Here is a 14092-nt window from a genome sequence, read left to right as displayed (position 1 = left end):
GAGGGGATTCGTTTAGCTGATTTATCTGCGGGTGGCAACATTAACCAGACTCACCCGCGGCTGGGGAGCAAGCCGGAGGATGGCGGACGACAAGAGCGGGGCTCATAAAATTTATTCCCACTAACAGGAATGACCTACCCCATAACTCAACTGGGGTGCAGGGTGTGGGGGGTCACCACTTCTCGGCGCCCACCAGGAAGCACCCAGACTTGATCATGGCATCCCTCCCCCCCACTACCGATCCAATTATGGGTCTGGTGATGGGGTGAAAGGGGAGGTACAGGGGGAGACTTCAGGGCTCATGGCTGCGTGAGACTTGTCTCTCCCTGGCAGGGGGTCGCTGAGGGCCTCCCGGTAATACTGCGTCCACAAGATTATAATTACAGAAGGGTGGCTTCCAAGTGGGGTTGGCTGGTATTGCTCACGCCTCTTGGATTTCATCCGGGGGTGTCCCACTGGCCCTGGCCCGGGCAAATTAAAGGGTCTCAGGGACATCTCAGTGTGGCTGCCATCTGCAGTGCCGGGCTCCTGGACCAGACCCTTCTGGGCCACAGTGTGATCGTCCAGCCTGCAGTTCAGAGGCAGGGGTGAACTTCTTGACAGCTAAGCTCCTGAGGAGACGGGCATGGGTTCAAGCCTCAGGACCCCAGTTGCAGCTATTGCTGTGCACCCCTGGGTGGCCCTGCTGGGCTCCAGAGCTAGGGCATGGCCAGCACCCCTCTGGCCCTCTGCTGATTCATCTCCTGGGAGAAGGAAGTTGTGTCATCAGGAGACTCGAGGTCCCTGTTAGTCAAGCTCACTGCCCTTGAGTCACTTCTGACTCTGGAGGGAAGGAGGCACAGGTGGTCCCGAGACTATTGATCCTGCACCCCAAGTCAGCTCCATGCATGACCAAGTGAAACAGTGCTGCCCCTGCGCTGTCCACAGGATCAACTCCAGGTTGGATCCACTGGTTGTGTTGGCAGCTGATTCTTGGCAATAGGTCTCCAGGCCTTTCTTCCTAGTCTCTGTTAGTCCGTCTGTCCGGACGGGCCGCTGAGCCCTGTTCAGCGCCGTGACCCTCAAGGCTTCCCTCCCTAGCGGCTGTGCCTGTGGTGTACTGGGTCACTACCCCACCGATGCTCCAGTGCACGGGGTTTCCCCGGCTGCCAGGTGAATGGGGGCAGGCTGCCAGGCCTTTGCGCCAAGTCCCCTCTGGCCCATGAGTAACAGGTGAGCGCGTCACCTCTGCGCCACCGAGGCTGTTTCTCCCTTTTTGAATGTACAAATCATTTTATTGGGGTTTCTGACAGCTCTTACCACAATCCATACATCACTGAATCCAGCACACTTGTACCGAGGTGGCCATCATCATTTTCAAAACATTTCCTTTCTACTTGAGCCCTTGGTATCAGGTCCTCCTTCCCCCTGCCTCCCTCCCACCCTCGTGACCCCTTGACAAATTACAAATGATTATTTTCATATCTTATACCGCCCACTGTCTCCCTTCACCCTGTTTCTGTTGTTCACTTCCCCTCCACCCTGCCCAAGCCTCCTTCTACAGAACACACATACAGTTACCGAAAGAAATGTAACACTTTGCCAACCCCTTTGAGTGTTTCTGCTGGTGGGTAGACTCAGTTTTACAATGAGTACCTGCATGATGTCTTTCTCTTACACACACACACACACACACACACACACACACACACACGTGCATGTGCTCGCGCACGCACGATACCTTTCTAGCCCATTTGGATATGGGGCCTTTGGATCTTGGGAACCTTGGCTGTTGCTTGTCCTACCCAGTGACACTTTCCCTTGCTGTGCCTGGAAGGTGCCTGTCTAACTAAGCTTCTGGGGTGCTGGTCGTGGGTCCTCTCTTTCTCTCTCTCTCTCTCTCTCTCTGCTGTCCATTCTCCCCAGAAGCTCACTGAAAACCACACACTGAAGCCGGGCAGTGCTGTGCGGATCCTCACTGCAGTAACAGTGGATGAGCTCTGTCCGCAAGCCTTGCTTGCTTCCAGCCGGCCAGGCCTCACCTGTTGCAGCAGTTTTCCGTCTCTGGGACGTTCAGCCCGGAGGATGGTTGGGGCTTGCTGGCTGAGCTGGCTTCAGGTGCAGCGTTGGAAGTCAAGGGGAGCAACAGATGGTTTCTGCAGACCCAGAGCACACTCGGAGGCTTGTGTAGACACAGGCTGGCTTTCTCCGTGGCAGGCACGAGTAGTCAAGTTCATGGGAGGAATTTGCCGTGGTCTTTCTGAGATGCCTGCGAGAACTTCCCAAAGATGTTCTGCCTCCGGAGGACCTTCACTCTCACCTGGTTCCCCAGCCCAGGGAAGGCGCTCCGAGCCGGCTCTCGGGGAAGCTCCCTCCTTACACCTGGCCCTGCAGCCGGGAGAGTTTGTAAAGCCCTTGTGGCCATTTCCAACGGAGCCAGCGACGTTCAGACACATGAGATTACAGCTTAGCTGATCAGTATCACCCTTTATAAAGAAATCTCACCTGTGTACTTCATCGAGCCCCATTTCCAGAGCAGGTCTGCTGCGGTCAGCTGTATGTATGCGTGTGCGTGCACGCAAGTACATGCGTGAGTGTAATTGTGTTAGTATGGGTTGACTAGAGAAACAAAATCAGGGAGACACTCATATGTGTATCAGAAAGAACTTTCTATCAAAGAGGAATTGTATATTAAGAAAACATCCCTACCCTGTCCACATCAAGTCCATAAGTCTGATATATTAGCCCATATATCTGATACCAGTCTATAAATTCCTCTTCAGACTCATGCAACACATGCAATGATACCGAATGCAGGAAGATCAAAGGCCAGTGGGTGGAAAATCTTGTGGACCCAGTGGTGGTAGAAGCATCTCAACACTGGTGTGGGTCTCCACGTGGCTCCTCCAGCTCCAGGGCTCTGACTCTATCAGCATAACTCCTTGTGACTTGTCAACAGGAAGGCGTAGCAGAAAGTGTGGGTCTGGCTTCCAGTGAGCTATTTATCTCCAGAGCGCCTCCAAATGAGGTCATCAAGCTGCGACCTGATTGACAGGCTACATTCTGCCCCTTCACTCTTAATAGTCTCAAGTTGACACCACATTATGTAACTACCATAGTCATCAATGGGGAAACATTTTGGACTGCTGAGCATGCAGCATCAACAGGCCTTTTATTTTCCACACCAGGAGCTCCCTCCCCTTGTTTCCCGAGTTCTTTTTAAACCTCTGCCTTCCACTTCCCTCTGGGACAAGGACCTGGGGAGGAGGGATCCCAGATTTTATGCTTGGTCAAGGGCTCAGGAATGTTCCTCCAGGTTACCACAGGACCAGGCAGGGCCAAGCCCTCATCATGGACCCAGGAAACACTTGGATGGGTGGGCTCCTCCTGGCCCGTGTCCTCATTCTCTGCCTGATCCGGGAATAGGTCTGACCTTCCGCAGTCCCGGAGGGTGCCCTGCTTAAGATCAGCTTTGATTCCCCCTCGGGACCAAGGACTTTGGGCCTAGGGACGTATGTTTGCAGCAGTGTGAGATGGTCCTGTTGGTGTATGCTGCTGAGCTGCAACACCTCCATTTTCTCGTCTGTAAAATGGGACCACTTCACGGTCTTCCCAGACATGGTGTGACTCGGGTCAAGGGTGCTCGGCTGTGCGAGGGAACAAGGATTGAACTGTGCAGCCGTTCCCCTCGCACGAGGTCCCCAGGGAGGCAGACATGAAGGCCTTATGTGGGCCCTCGGTCCTGCGACAAGGGGAGAGGCAGCCCCAGGAATAGAGTTGAGATGTTTTTCTAGTTCTCTGCTTGTGGCCTCACTAGTGCTTGGTGCTTCATGGGCCCTCCTTCATCCTCCTTAAGCAGATGTGTCGGTGAGTGACAACAGACAGTGCTGCCACCATCCGGAGCCTCAGTTTCCCCTTCTCTGGGCCCAAATGTTTGAAAGGAGGGTCTTCCTTCAGGATGACCCCACACAGGGAGAGCATGGGCCAACCTCGGAGGCAGAGTGGGGACTCACGAAGGGCAGAGCTGGACCACTGGTATTTCCAGGGGCAACGGGTGCTGGGGTGCTCGTTAGAGTTTGGCTTCCCTGTGGTGGCCCAGAGAGTGTGGCCCTGGCCCAGGCAGGTGTCTTCAGGGGAAAGTGTCTGAGGTGTCACTGTCCGTGGCCTGCTGCTGCAGGACCAGCCAGGGTGATTGGTAAACAGTGGCTGCCCAGCCTAAGATGGCCAGTCCACGCCAAGGAAGCGAGGCAAGCACATGGACCCGCAGGGGGCTGGCCTGGCCCTCATTAGCAGGCTGTTCCCACTCTGGTCTGGTTCTGACCTTGCCATCCTAGGAATACGAGGTGAGGTTTCTGTGGGGGGCTGGCAGGATCCCACCTCCTCATCTCCCTGGACTCTCCAGATGGAGGAGATGGTGTTAGGGGGGGTCGGGGTTGTGGTGGATTGCTGTTCCTCTGAGAGTATGCCACAGGGGGCTGGGCTTGGGATGAGGTGGGGGGTGGGTGGGAGGTGGCAGGAGATGTCCTTCACCTTCCAGGTCCTCAACCCTTCTCAGAGGTCACCACAGAAACCAACAGCCCAGTGGTTCTCAACCTTGCTTATGCCATAACCTTTTAATACAGTTCCTCATGTGGTGACCCCCTCAACCATAACATTATTTTCACTGCTACTTCATCACTGTCATTTTGCTACTGTTATGAATTGGATGACCCCTGAGAAAGGCTCGTTCGACCCCCAAAGGGGTCACGACCCACAGGTTGAGAACCACTGCAATAGCCACTTCCGGGGTGTGGGTGGCCACTCTGCTGGGGCCCTGGGAGACCTTGGAGGAAGGCTGTGGGCAGCATGGCGGCCCCCTTGCCGTGGGGGTGGTGGGGCTTGCCGTCGCTCTGCAGCTGGGAAGAGCAATTTCCCTGTGATTGGCAAAGTAACCCTAACAGCTCTGTCATTTGTATGTAACGACCTGTAATTGCATGGTAACCTTCGTGGCTGCCGTGAAGGAGTGAAGGCCAGTGAGCGATTCCATCGTAATTCACAGTGTCATGCCGCTCCCCACGCCATGCTGCTCCCTGTGCCAACACTGCCACTGCCACCACCACTCGGCAGCCTGGGGAGGCTGCCCAAGGGCCCTCAACCCCTGAGCCTGGTGGGCCATGCTCCCAAGTGGCAATGCTTTGCCACGTGCCAGTCTCTCCATGGCACAGCTCCATGGGGCTCTCTGCTAGGATGAGCCTCCAGTGGCAGGCCCGGGCCAGGAGCCTTAAACCTTGGTGCATTAAACCACCTGCACTGGATTACTGAGCCTCGCCTGGTACTTCCAACCCAGCAGGGCTGGGGTGGGGCTGGGCATGGGCTCTAATCAGAAGTCCAGCCAGAACGCTCCCTAGAAGCGCTGATGCCAAGACTCGGTCTTTCATACTTTGGACATGTTGTCGGGAGAGACCAGTCCCTGGAAGACAACGTGCTCGGGAAAGTAGAGGGACAGTGAAAACTGGGAAGGCCTTCAAGGAGATGGATGGACACAGTGGCTGCATTGATGGACTGGAACCTAAGGATGGCACAGGACCGTAGGGATGGTGTTTCCTTCTGTTTTACATATGGTCGCTGAGAGCTGGTACCCAAGGCACCCAATAGCCGCAATGAGCTCCAGCAACAATACACTTAGCTCCCCCTCCTATGTTTGGGGGGCAAACCATTCAATTCCATGATGCCCAGTGTCATGCACCTTAAGTGGAAGAGCCGGGATTCCAACCCAGTCACTCTGCCTGCAGTCCCACATCCTCTTGGCACCAAGAAACCCAAGCTGATGGAGAGCTAGATGTTCATGCAGTCTGCGCCCTCTTGACAGCCCTAGCTCATTCACTTGCTATCAGCAGCCACTAAGCTGCTGACTCACAGAATGAAACACGGCCCCCGGAGTCCAGTGCATCACAGTCTCAGTGCACACCCCACTGAGTCCAGGAGGACATTTGAGACGTGGCGAGAAGGCCCTGTGTCCTGCTGAGTGAGGTGTAGAATCCCAGAGGGGGTAGCTTCGGGTCTGGCCCAGGCCAGGGGAGAGGCCTTTCCATAAGGGCACCATGGATATCCCCATGTAGTGGACTATTGCTTATTTCCATCAAAGAGTGATGTTCATCTCTAATGAACACGCATTCTCAGTGGCTGTGGATTGTTTGTTCATGGGTGTCTGCAGAGTGGCCGGGGAAGAGACTGAGCTAGGGCCGGCTGGCCCCTCCTGGCTCCTCCGATCTGGCTGCTAATGGGCCCAGGGAGGACTCATAGGACAGGAGCTCATGCTTCCTGCCCTGGCCAGGTGCTCGGACCCCACACCGACCCTTACCTGTCCAAGGGGTTCACCAACTGTCCCCCACTCTGGCCCCTGCCCCTACTGTGATTCCCTTTCTTCTTGATGCTACATGTCCCATGGGACAGCCCTCTCTCCCCCTTCCCGGTGCCTTATGTACTGCATGGGCACCTCCCTGGACCCCGCTGGGGGAGGGCCAGCCTGACCTCTGGCCTCTGACCCTGAGGAACCAGAGTTGGCATGGTTTTGTAGGCCATGATTATTTACCTGTTGTGTTTCGCTGGCCTGGGGGAAGGGTGATGTTGAGTGGCCTCGACTCCAAGAAGGCTGTGCTTTTGGCAGAGGCAATGGGACGTGATGAGAAATAAGCTGCCTGGCCACTGCCTCAGTTTCCCCCTCTGCGTCGAGGACCGTTCAGCTCCATCTACCTAGGCAATGGAGGCCAGGGGTGCATTCCATTCTGGGCCTGAAGAGTGTTTAAGAATCCAGGCCGGGGCCGGGAGGGAGGGGCAGTGGGGGGGGGTAGGTGTTCCATCGTCTCCATCTGACCAGCGCACCGAGCCTTTTGGAAAAATGATTTGGAGTTTGGTTGCACATTTTCCTCCCACTCTGCAGGCCTGAATCTGGTGATCCCTTGCAGAGGGGCCCGCAGTGGTTGTGGACACCTTGGAATTCTTCTGGCCTCCTGTATTCCATGACTTCTTGCGACAAGTTGTCCCCGGGCATCTTTGCTTGTCTTCACTGGCCTTTGCCCCGGGTGGGAGAGACGGTCATTAGCTGGCTGCTCAGGAGCTTTGGTGATTCCAGTTCGTACTCACCAAAGTGGGACGGGGTCTTGTGAGCTGCGTCTGGTGTGCTGTGTTGTGCCAGGCGACCTAGTCCCCCAATGGACTATGGCCCTGAGCTCCTAGGCCCAGTGACTCCTGCCCTCAAGGTATTTGGTTGTGGGTGAGAAGTTCCCTGATCTCTGCCCTCGTAGAGCCATTTCTCCCTTGGGGAGCTCTTGTAAGAACCATCTCTGGGGGTGTCAAAGTTTTGGCAGGGAGTGGATGGTAATGAGGGAGACACCTCAGGAAGGATGGTGAGCCTGGACTGCCCAGCTCAATGGTTGTCATCCGTGACGCCGGGTGGTCCATGGAGAAATGGTTGAAGTTGAGCCCTGGTGGCTTAGTGGTTAAGCAGTGGGCAGATGATCGATCATAAGGTCAGCAGTTTGAAACCACCAGCCACTCTTTAGGAAATAGATGGGGTTTTCTACTCCCGTCATAAAGCTACAGTTTCAGAAAGCCACAGGGTCATTTCAACCCTGTCCTATGGGGTCCCTGTGAGTCAGCACTGAGGTGAACCAGTGGAGACTTTGAATCTTGCTGTGCGTATTCTCAACAAAATCAAAACAAGTAAAACGAAGAAGAGAGCCTTGTGGGGTGCGGTGATATTCTGATACACGTGGGGGTCCCAATAAGTCGAAGTCGCTCGGACAGCAGGTGGCCCCGAGGAGCCCCACACCAAACCATCCCAAACCCACTGGGATCAGGCTGATTCAGACTCATGGGAACCCCATGCCAGGTTTCAGTGTATCTTCATAGGGTCAGACAGCCTCAGCTTGCTCCCGGGAAGTCAGTGGTGGGTTTGAATGCTTGACCTTGGTGTTCATAGCCCAATGCTTATCCATCAGCCCCATTAGGGCCCATCAGTGGAGTCAGAGTTTTTTTTAACTTCATTTTCAAAGTATTGCTATAGAGTACAGGCCCATTCAAACATCCATGTGGTCAGCTTGCACCAGATGCTAGCACTTGGTCATTCAACTTGAACTCCTGTAGGTTGGACAGGGACTTGCTCTTGGTCTGGGCTGTTGGACCTCACCATGCAGGAAGTGGGAGGGGGCAGAGGCTCTGGAAAGTATGGGGCAGACATCTGCCCTGCAGCTGGCCACCCCACCTGCTCATGACCTTCCCCTCCCCCCTGCATGGCCCATCGTGAGAGGAGATGTCAGAGCCAGAGACGTTAGGTGACCAGGAAGTGAGCAGTGCCTGCCTCCCTTGGGGGTGGGAGTGGAGGAGCCCCCCACCCCCAGCCCCACCCCACCCCGGGCTCTGGGACGTTCTCAGTTGGCCACTCATGCTTCACAGCCCTGTTGGCAGGAATCTGTGTGCTTGTTCCAGCTGCCCCTCCGCTAAAGCCTTTAAACAAAAAGCGACACCTCATATTTCACTCCGCTCCTTTCTCTGCCGAGTCCAGAGCCGTCTGCAGGCCCGAGCTCACCGGATTTTAGGGGAGGCGATCAAAAAGCCAGGAGTTGTTCCCTTCATCTTTATAGAGTGGCGAAAAAAATCAGAAAGAGCGGGAAGCCTCAGGAATGAGTCCCAGACCACACGGCACTTCGGAGCAAGAGCAGGGAGCTCGGCAGGCATTCTATGCCCGAGTAAGACTACCTGGGAGGACTCAGGGCTTCTCACCACCCTCTGCGGAGCTGGGCCTGCAGGGGCACAGGACAAGGCAGAGCAAGATGCCCCCATCCCCACCCCCGCCCCCGCTGCCTCCTTGGTGAACTGTCGCCCGAGGCTACACAGTTTGTGACCATGAACCAAGGGCATCCTACGAAACCCCCGGAAGGGCAGTGAGAAGGCGTTGCAGTTGCAGGCGGTTTAGGGGACACAGTGGTTGAGAGAAACGCTGCCCTAACCTGAAACACATTTCTCCCTTCAAAAGCTTTCCTGTGGCTGGTTCTTCGGATTCTTTCAGGTGGCATAGGAATGTGTTTGATTTCTCCAGCCCTTTGCCCAAGGAGCCTGCTGTGGGACTGCATCTCAGGGACGAGGCGCCCACAGACGGCAGGTGGGAAATGCTGGTAGCAGCGTGGCCGGGACCCCTCTTTGCTGTGCTCCAAGGAGCACTCTGAGGTAGGGAGTCAGGGTTCCCTGTGTTGACGGAATGGAGTCACGGACCATCCTCTGCACCCACCCAGCTGGTGTCTGGGGACCTCTGTCCTGATAAGTTGTTGCTGTGGTTATTGGTGGCCACCCATGCACAGCAGACCAAGAGGCCCATTGGTGTGCATAGGCTTTCTCTGGGCTGATTTTCAGAAACAGATCGCCAAGCCTTGCTCCCTTCCTAGTCTGTCTGAGTCTGGAAGCTCGGCTGAAGTCTGATCTGCAGCCTGAGACCACACAGACCCCACGGGCTGATGACTGGTGGCTGTACATTGGTCAGGAAATGAACCCTGGTCCCCAGCAGTAGACGTGGAGTCTGGTCACTGATCCATCTCTGCGATCACCCCACGGGCTCCCCACGGACTGCCTTACTGATGGGTCCGTTCGTGGTTCTGCATCATCGGGTCTTCATCCAAGTGTCTGCTCACCTGGACCTCTCTGGGAGTGGAAGCCACTCTCTTCTTTCATCTGAGCAGAGTCCATGGTCAAGGGTAAGGGGTGGGGACGGGTGGGCTGTGCTGTTCCATGGTGACAACAATGGCGATGATGATGGATGATCTCTGTTACCAAGACGGTGTCTGGAGGGGTTGGCAGTTGGCAGCGAGGCAGACTGATCCCAGACATGAGTAGTTTTTCCCATCATTTGGTAAGGCCTGACTTCAGTCTGTGCCGACACGACCCCGGGGTTTCCCCAGAGCTGAGCTTCTCACGTCAAAGAAGGGGTTTATTCTAGAAGATTCACTACCGGAGATTCTTCTAGCCCCACAGGGCCACCAAGTCTGTACCTTCCTTCGCAGACTGACCTTCCTCCCCTTTGACTTTCAGCTCCTGACCATTGACGACAACTTCTGTGGCCTGGACATGAACGCTCCACTGGGTGTGTCCGACATGGTGCGGGGCATCCCGGTGTTCACGGAGGAGAGCGACCGCATGACGTCCGTCATTGCCTATGTCTACAAGAACCACTCCCTGGCCTTCGTGGGTACCAAGAGCGGCAAGCTCAAGAAGGTAGGAGGGATGGAGGCGGCATCACTGGTCTGTCCCCACCCGCGGGATGGGTCTGCGCTGGCCTGGTGGGCTGGTAAGGCCGCCGCTGCTGTGGACATCAGGAGCGAGCACCTTTGTCCTTCTCTGCTGGTGTACCTGAGAAACCAGACTGTGTGAGGCCAGGGTGCACCCGGGCCAGGTGACAGCTGCACTGGGGATGTCCTGGAGATTCCAGCTCCAGGGCCGCTCGCTCTGACTTGGGTTTGCGGTCGAGGCCTGGGTGTTATTAGACCCAGGTGCTTGGGGAGGGGCAGGAAGGAGCGGGCCTGCTCTCTGGCTCCAGTCCTTCTGGCGGTTGTGTCCATCTGGAATGCATTCGGGGACCAGATGGAGGAAAGGGTAGGATCTGTTAAGTGGGGTCAGGGTGGGGGCGGGGATGGGGGTGTTGCAAGGCGGTGGGAGGGCGGGGCTTAGAAAGTGTCTGCTGTGGGAGCAGAGAAACGGTGTGTTCTGGTCCTGCCTTGCCCGCCTTGTCTCCTGAGAGTTCAAAGGCTCATGGGCCCTGTGTGCCACTGGTCCACAGCAGTGACAGGAGGCCCCTCCACTCAGGACTGTGCCCCGCATGCGTCTGCTCAGGCGGGGTCAGGAGGAGCCAGCCCGCTCTGTGCCTCAGTGGCTGAAGTATGTATCTTCCTGAGATTCGGGGTGGCAGGTCAGTCCTGTTTTCTGTTGGCTGACAAGGGCCTGGAGGCTCCTTCCAGGGAGATATTGGTGGCAGATGAATAAATTAAGCAGGCAGCGTGCATGCTTGTCTTGCTTGGGTTTCCCTTAGGTGAGCTGTGGTGATTCGTACTCCGACAAGAGGCCCGGCCGGATCCAAGCCTGAGCCTAGGTCTCGCTGTCTTTGTGGCTATATTTCTAGGCTGCGTTTCCTGAAAGAGCGCTTTAACTGCAGCACCACCAGGGCTCCTGAACATTTCTCCAGTGAACCTCAATCTCAGGTCCAGGGGAACCTTGGGGCGCAAACCCTGTTCCAGCGTGTCACAAGGTCCCTGGCCCCCAACTCTCTTCCCTGACACTGAAAGAGCACTGACTCATTGACCAGGCAAAGGGGGCCTTGTTTGAGGGTGGCTCAGCCGTCTACATGAGCTGGGGGCAGCTTGAGCAGGCCAGGATTCACCGTCAGCTCACGATGACCCCAGAGGGGATAATGGGGCAGTGCTCTGTAGGCTGGCCCGACCACGGCATCAGGGGCAAACACTGAACTTCCAGTGCACACAACAGAAGTTATTTCTCTTGGAGGGAAGGCCTATTTCTGGGCTATTGCTCCATGCCCCTGCCCCCAATACACCACACACACTCTCTCTCTCTCTCTCTCTCTCTCTCTCTCTCTCTCTCTCTCTCTCTCTCTCTGCACTGCTGGTCACAGACTGGGCTGCAGCAGAAGGTACTGGCTCGCTCACCTGGGGCCAGCAAAGCGACAACCCACCGCATGCAGGTGTGGGCAGAGATTGTAGGGAAGTGTCCCCAGCCTGGGACACAACACCTGGCCAGGAGGCAGGGCCTTTATGAACCATTTACACACGCAGGCAGCTCTGCTGATGCCTACTGGAGTTGGCGTGGAATGCCACTGTCGAGTGGGTGGGTGGGTATGAGCCTCAGAGAGGGTGGAGCAGAAAGACCAGGGGTGAAGGGAGCCATTGGCTTTGGGGCAGGGCCAGGCAGTAGAGCAGCCACACTGCAGCACCAGGGCCTCTGAGGGGCAGCCCTGCCAGAGTGCTGCCCGAGTTGAGCCCTGGTTCTCAGCACCCACCCCAGGGGTCTGTGGAGGTGGGGAAGGAAGGCCGGCCGGCTGGCCAGTGTGTTGTTTGAAATAATAAAAAGTAGAGTGGCCCGTCTATTGACTTTCTCCAAACAATAGCATTTCCCACCCACCACTGGCTTAACTCCATTCTCCTTCCCTAGTAATCACGCTGGCCGGCTCCCCCAGGGGTTATCCGGAGCGAAGTCTCCTTCCTGCCCAGAGGCCCGTGTGGGCAGCACTGGGCAGCAGAGGACCCTGCAGGAAGCTGGGAACTGCTGAGAGCCGGGTGAGGAACTGGGGATGGTTTGGCAGCTGCCGTCACAGAGCCGGACTCTCCGAGCCCGCAGTAGTCCCCACGGGCCCAGGTCCTGCTAAGGTCTCTGCACTGTGGCGAGGGACTCGGAGGGCAGGGGTGGGGGCTCGGATGTCTCCGGTTTGTCTATGGGCCCCGGGGCCCCAGACATCTGAGATCAGCTCGCTTTAAAATGACCGGCTTCTCCCTGTTTTGAAAGAAGCAGGTCCTTATCGTTGGTAGCCTGGCCTCTATAGACTGGAATTTCCTGTCTTTGGTAACAGGTCACTGGAGGCCAGGGGCGAGAAGGTGAGGGGGTGCCAGCTTGGGTGTGTGGACAATCTCAAGAGCCCCCCTCCCCATGGTGAGCACGGAAGGCACTTGCTGGCTAGAGATGTGGCCTGTAAGTGACACCGTCACCCGCCAGGCTCAGCTGCTCACGTGTCAACCACAAGCACAGATGTCATCTTGATTCACTTCATTTTAGGGTGTATCAATTTTGATGGGAAAAAGACCAGGCTTTCTACTCCGGTGAAAAGGCACAATAAGAAGGTCTTTGACCCCAGTTGGGGTCACTTGGTCACTGTCGCCTCCAAAGCCAGTAAAACCCGAACCCATTGCTGTCATGCCGACTCTGGCTCATGGTGACCTCGGACTGCTCACTAGTGTTTCCTTTGTGGTCATTTCCAGGGAAGCAGTTAGCCAGGCCTTTCTTCCTCAGCACCCCAGTGTGAGTTTGAACCACTAACCTTTAGATGAGTAGCTGAGTGCAAACTAGGGGTCTACTGTGGCCTCGGAAGGACATGATGTTTTTGCTCAGATATTTCTGCTGGGCTCCTTCCTCTCTCCCTCTTCCACCTCTTTGCTTTTCCTGCACTGCGGGAGTGTGCCTTTTCTGGCTTGTATTGGCTGGTGAACTTTCAGCTGGTGTCAGTTGGGCGGAAGGCTGACGTGGGCTGTGAACCAAGCTGCCGTGAACTCCCACGTGACTGCCCCTTCCGTGCTGTGATTGCATCTTGGTTGGGTGATGGCCAGGGGAAATGGCTCCCACCCTTGTGTGTGCCGACTCTGCCTGTACCTGCCTGCTCTCTTCGTAGTCTAAACGTGCACCAGTCCAGCCAGGCCTGTCTCTCTTGGTGTGCACCTCCCGTTGAGAGTGGCTAGGGGTGTGTAACACAAGGGTCATTCTCACGGGGTGGGGTACCATGCAGATCGGCGGAATCTACCCACGCATTAGCATTTCCTTGAACTTGGTTTAGAATCCATTGGTTGTATTTCCTGGGATGCCACCCCGGGTCTAGAAGGGGAACAGCCCAGAGTGGTGGCCCAGTCCCCTTCCCCGGGCCCCTCTCCAATCCTAGCTGCTGCATGTTTAGTGTGGCCTGTGCTCTAATCGGTAAATAGAGAGAGCAGCTAAGCTGTTCAGTGTGTGCCCCTTAGTACATTCTGTCGTCTTGAGCTCTGCAAGACCTGCACTCAGCCCCCCATCACTTGAGGGTGTCCTTACTGTCTTTCTGATCTTTCCTACTTATCACCACTCACCCTTGCTCGCCCCCCCCCCCCGCCTTCCCAGCATACCCCTGATGGGTCTCCATACCCCTGATGGGTCTCCATACCCCTGATGGGTCTCCTTGGAGCTGACCTGCATGAACATGAGGACGTGTCCTCTCCTTGGCACCTTCTCAGGGCAAGGATGCCACCTTCTGGGTCCAAGACTCCTTCCCCTCTTGGGACTCATTCTGAGTGCCTCCGGAGAGCGGGCCCTGGGGCACTCACTGTTCTCTCTCCTGAGTGAT

At 56.1% G+C, this 14092-nt stretch overlaps 1 protein-coding gene across 2 annotated transcripts in view; it reads left to right on the top strand.

Annotated features, from left to right (window-relative positions):
* Window positions 1–14092, top strand: part of PLXNA4 (plexin A4) — a 457211-nt gene that overhangs the window by 74492 nt on the left and 368627 nt on the right. For both annotated transcript variants that reach the window (XM_075558680.1, XM_075558681.1), the window contains exon 3: window positions 10039–10221. In XM_075558680.1, coding sequence (XP_075414795.1) covers window positions 10039–10221 — 183 coding nt within the window. The remainder of the gene's footprint in view (window positions 1–10038; window positions 10222–14092) is intronic.

This window comes from Tenrec ecaudatus, chromosome 9 (genome assembly GCF_050624435.1).
Source record: "Tenrec ecaudatus isolate mTenEca1 chromosome 9, mTenEca1.hap1, whole genome shotgun sequence".
Classification (NCBI taxonomy): Eukaryota; Metazoa; Chordata; class Mammalia; order Afrosoricida; family Tenrecidae; genus Tenrec; species Tenrec ecaudatus.
This window is presented reverse-complemented; position numbering and strand designations above follow the sequence as displayed.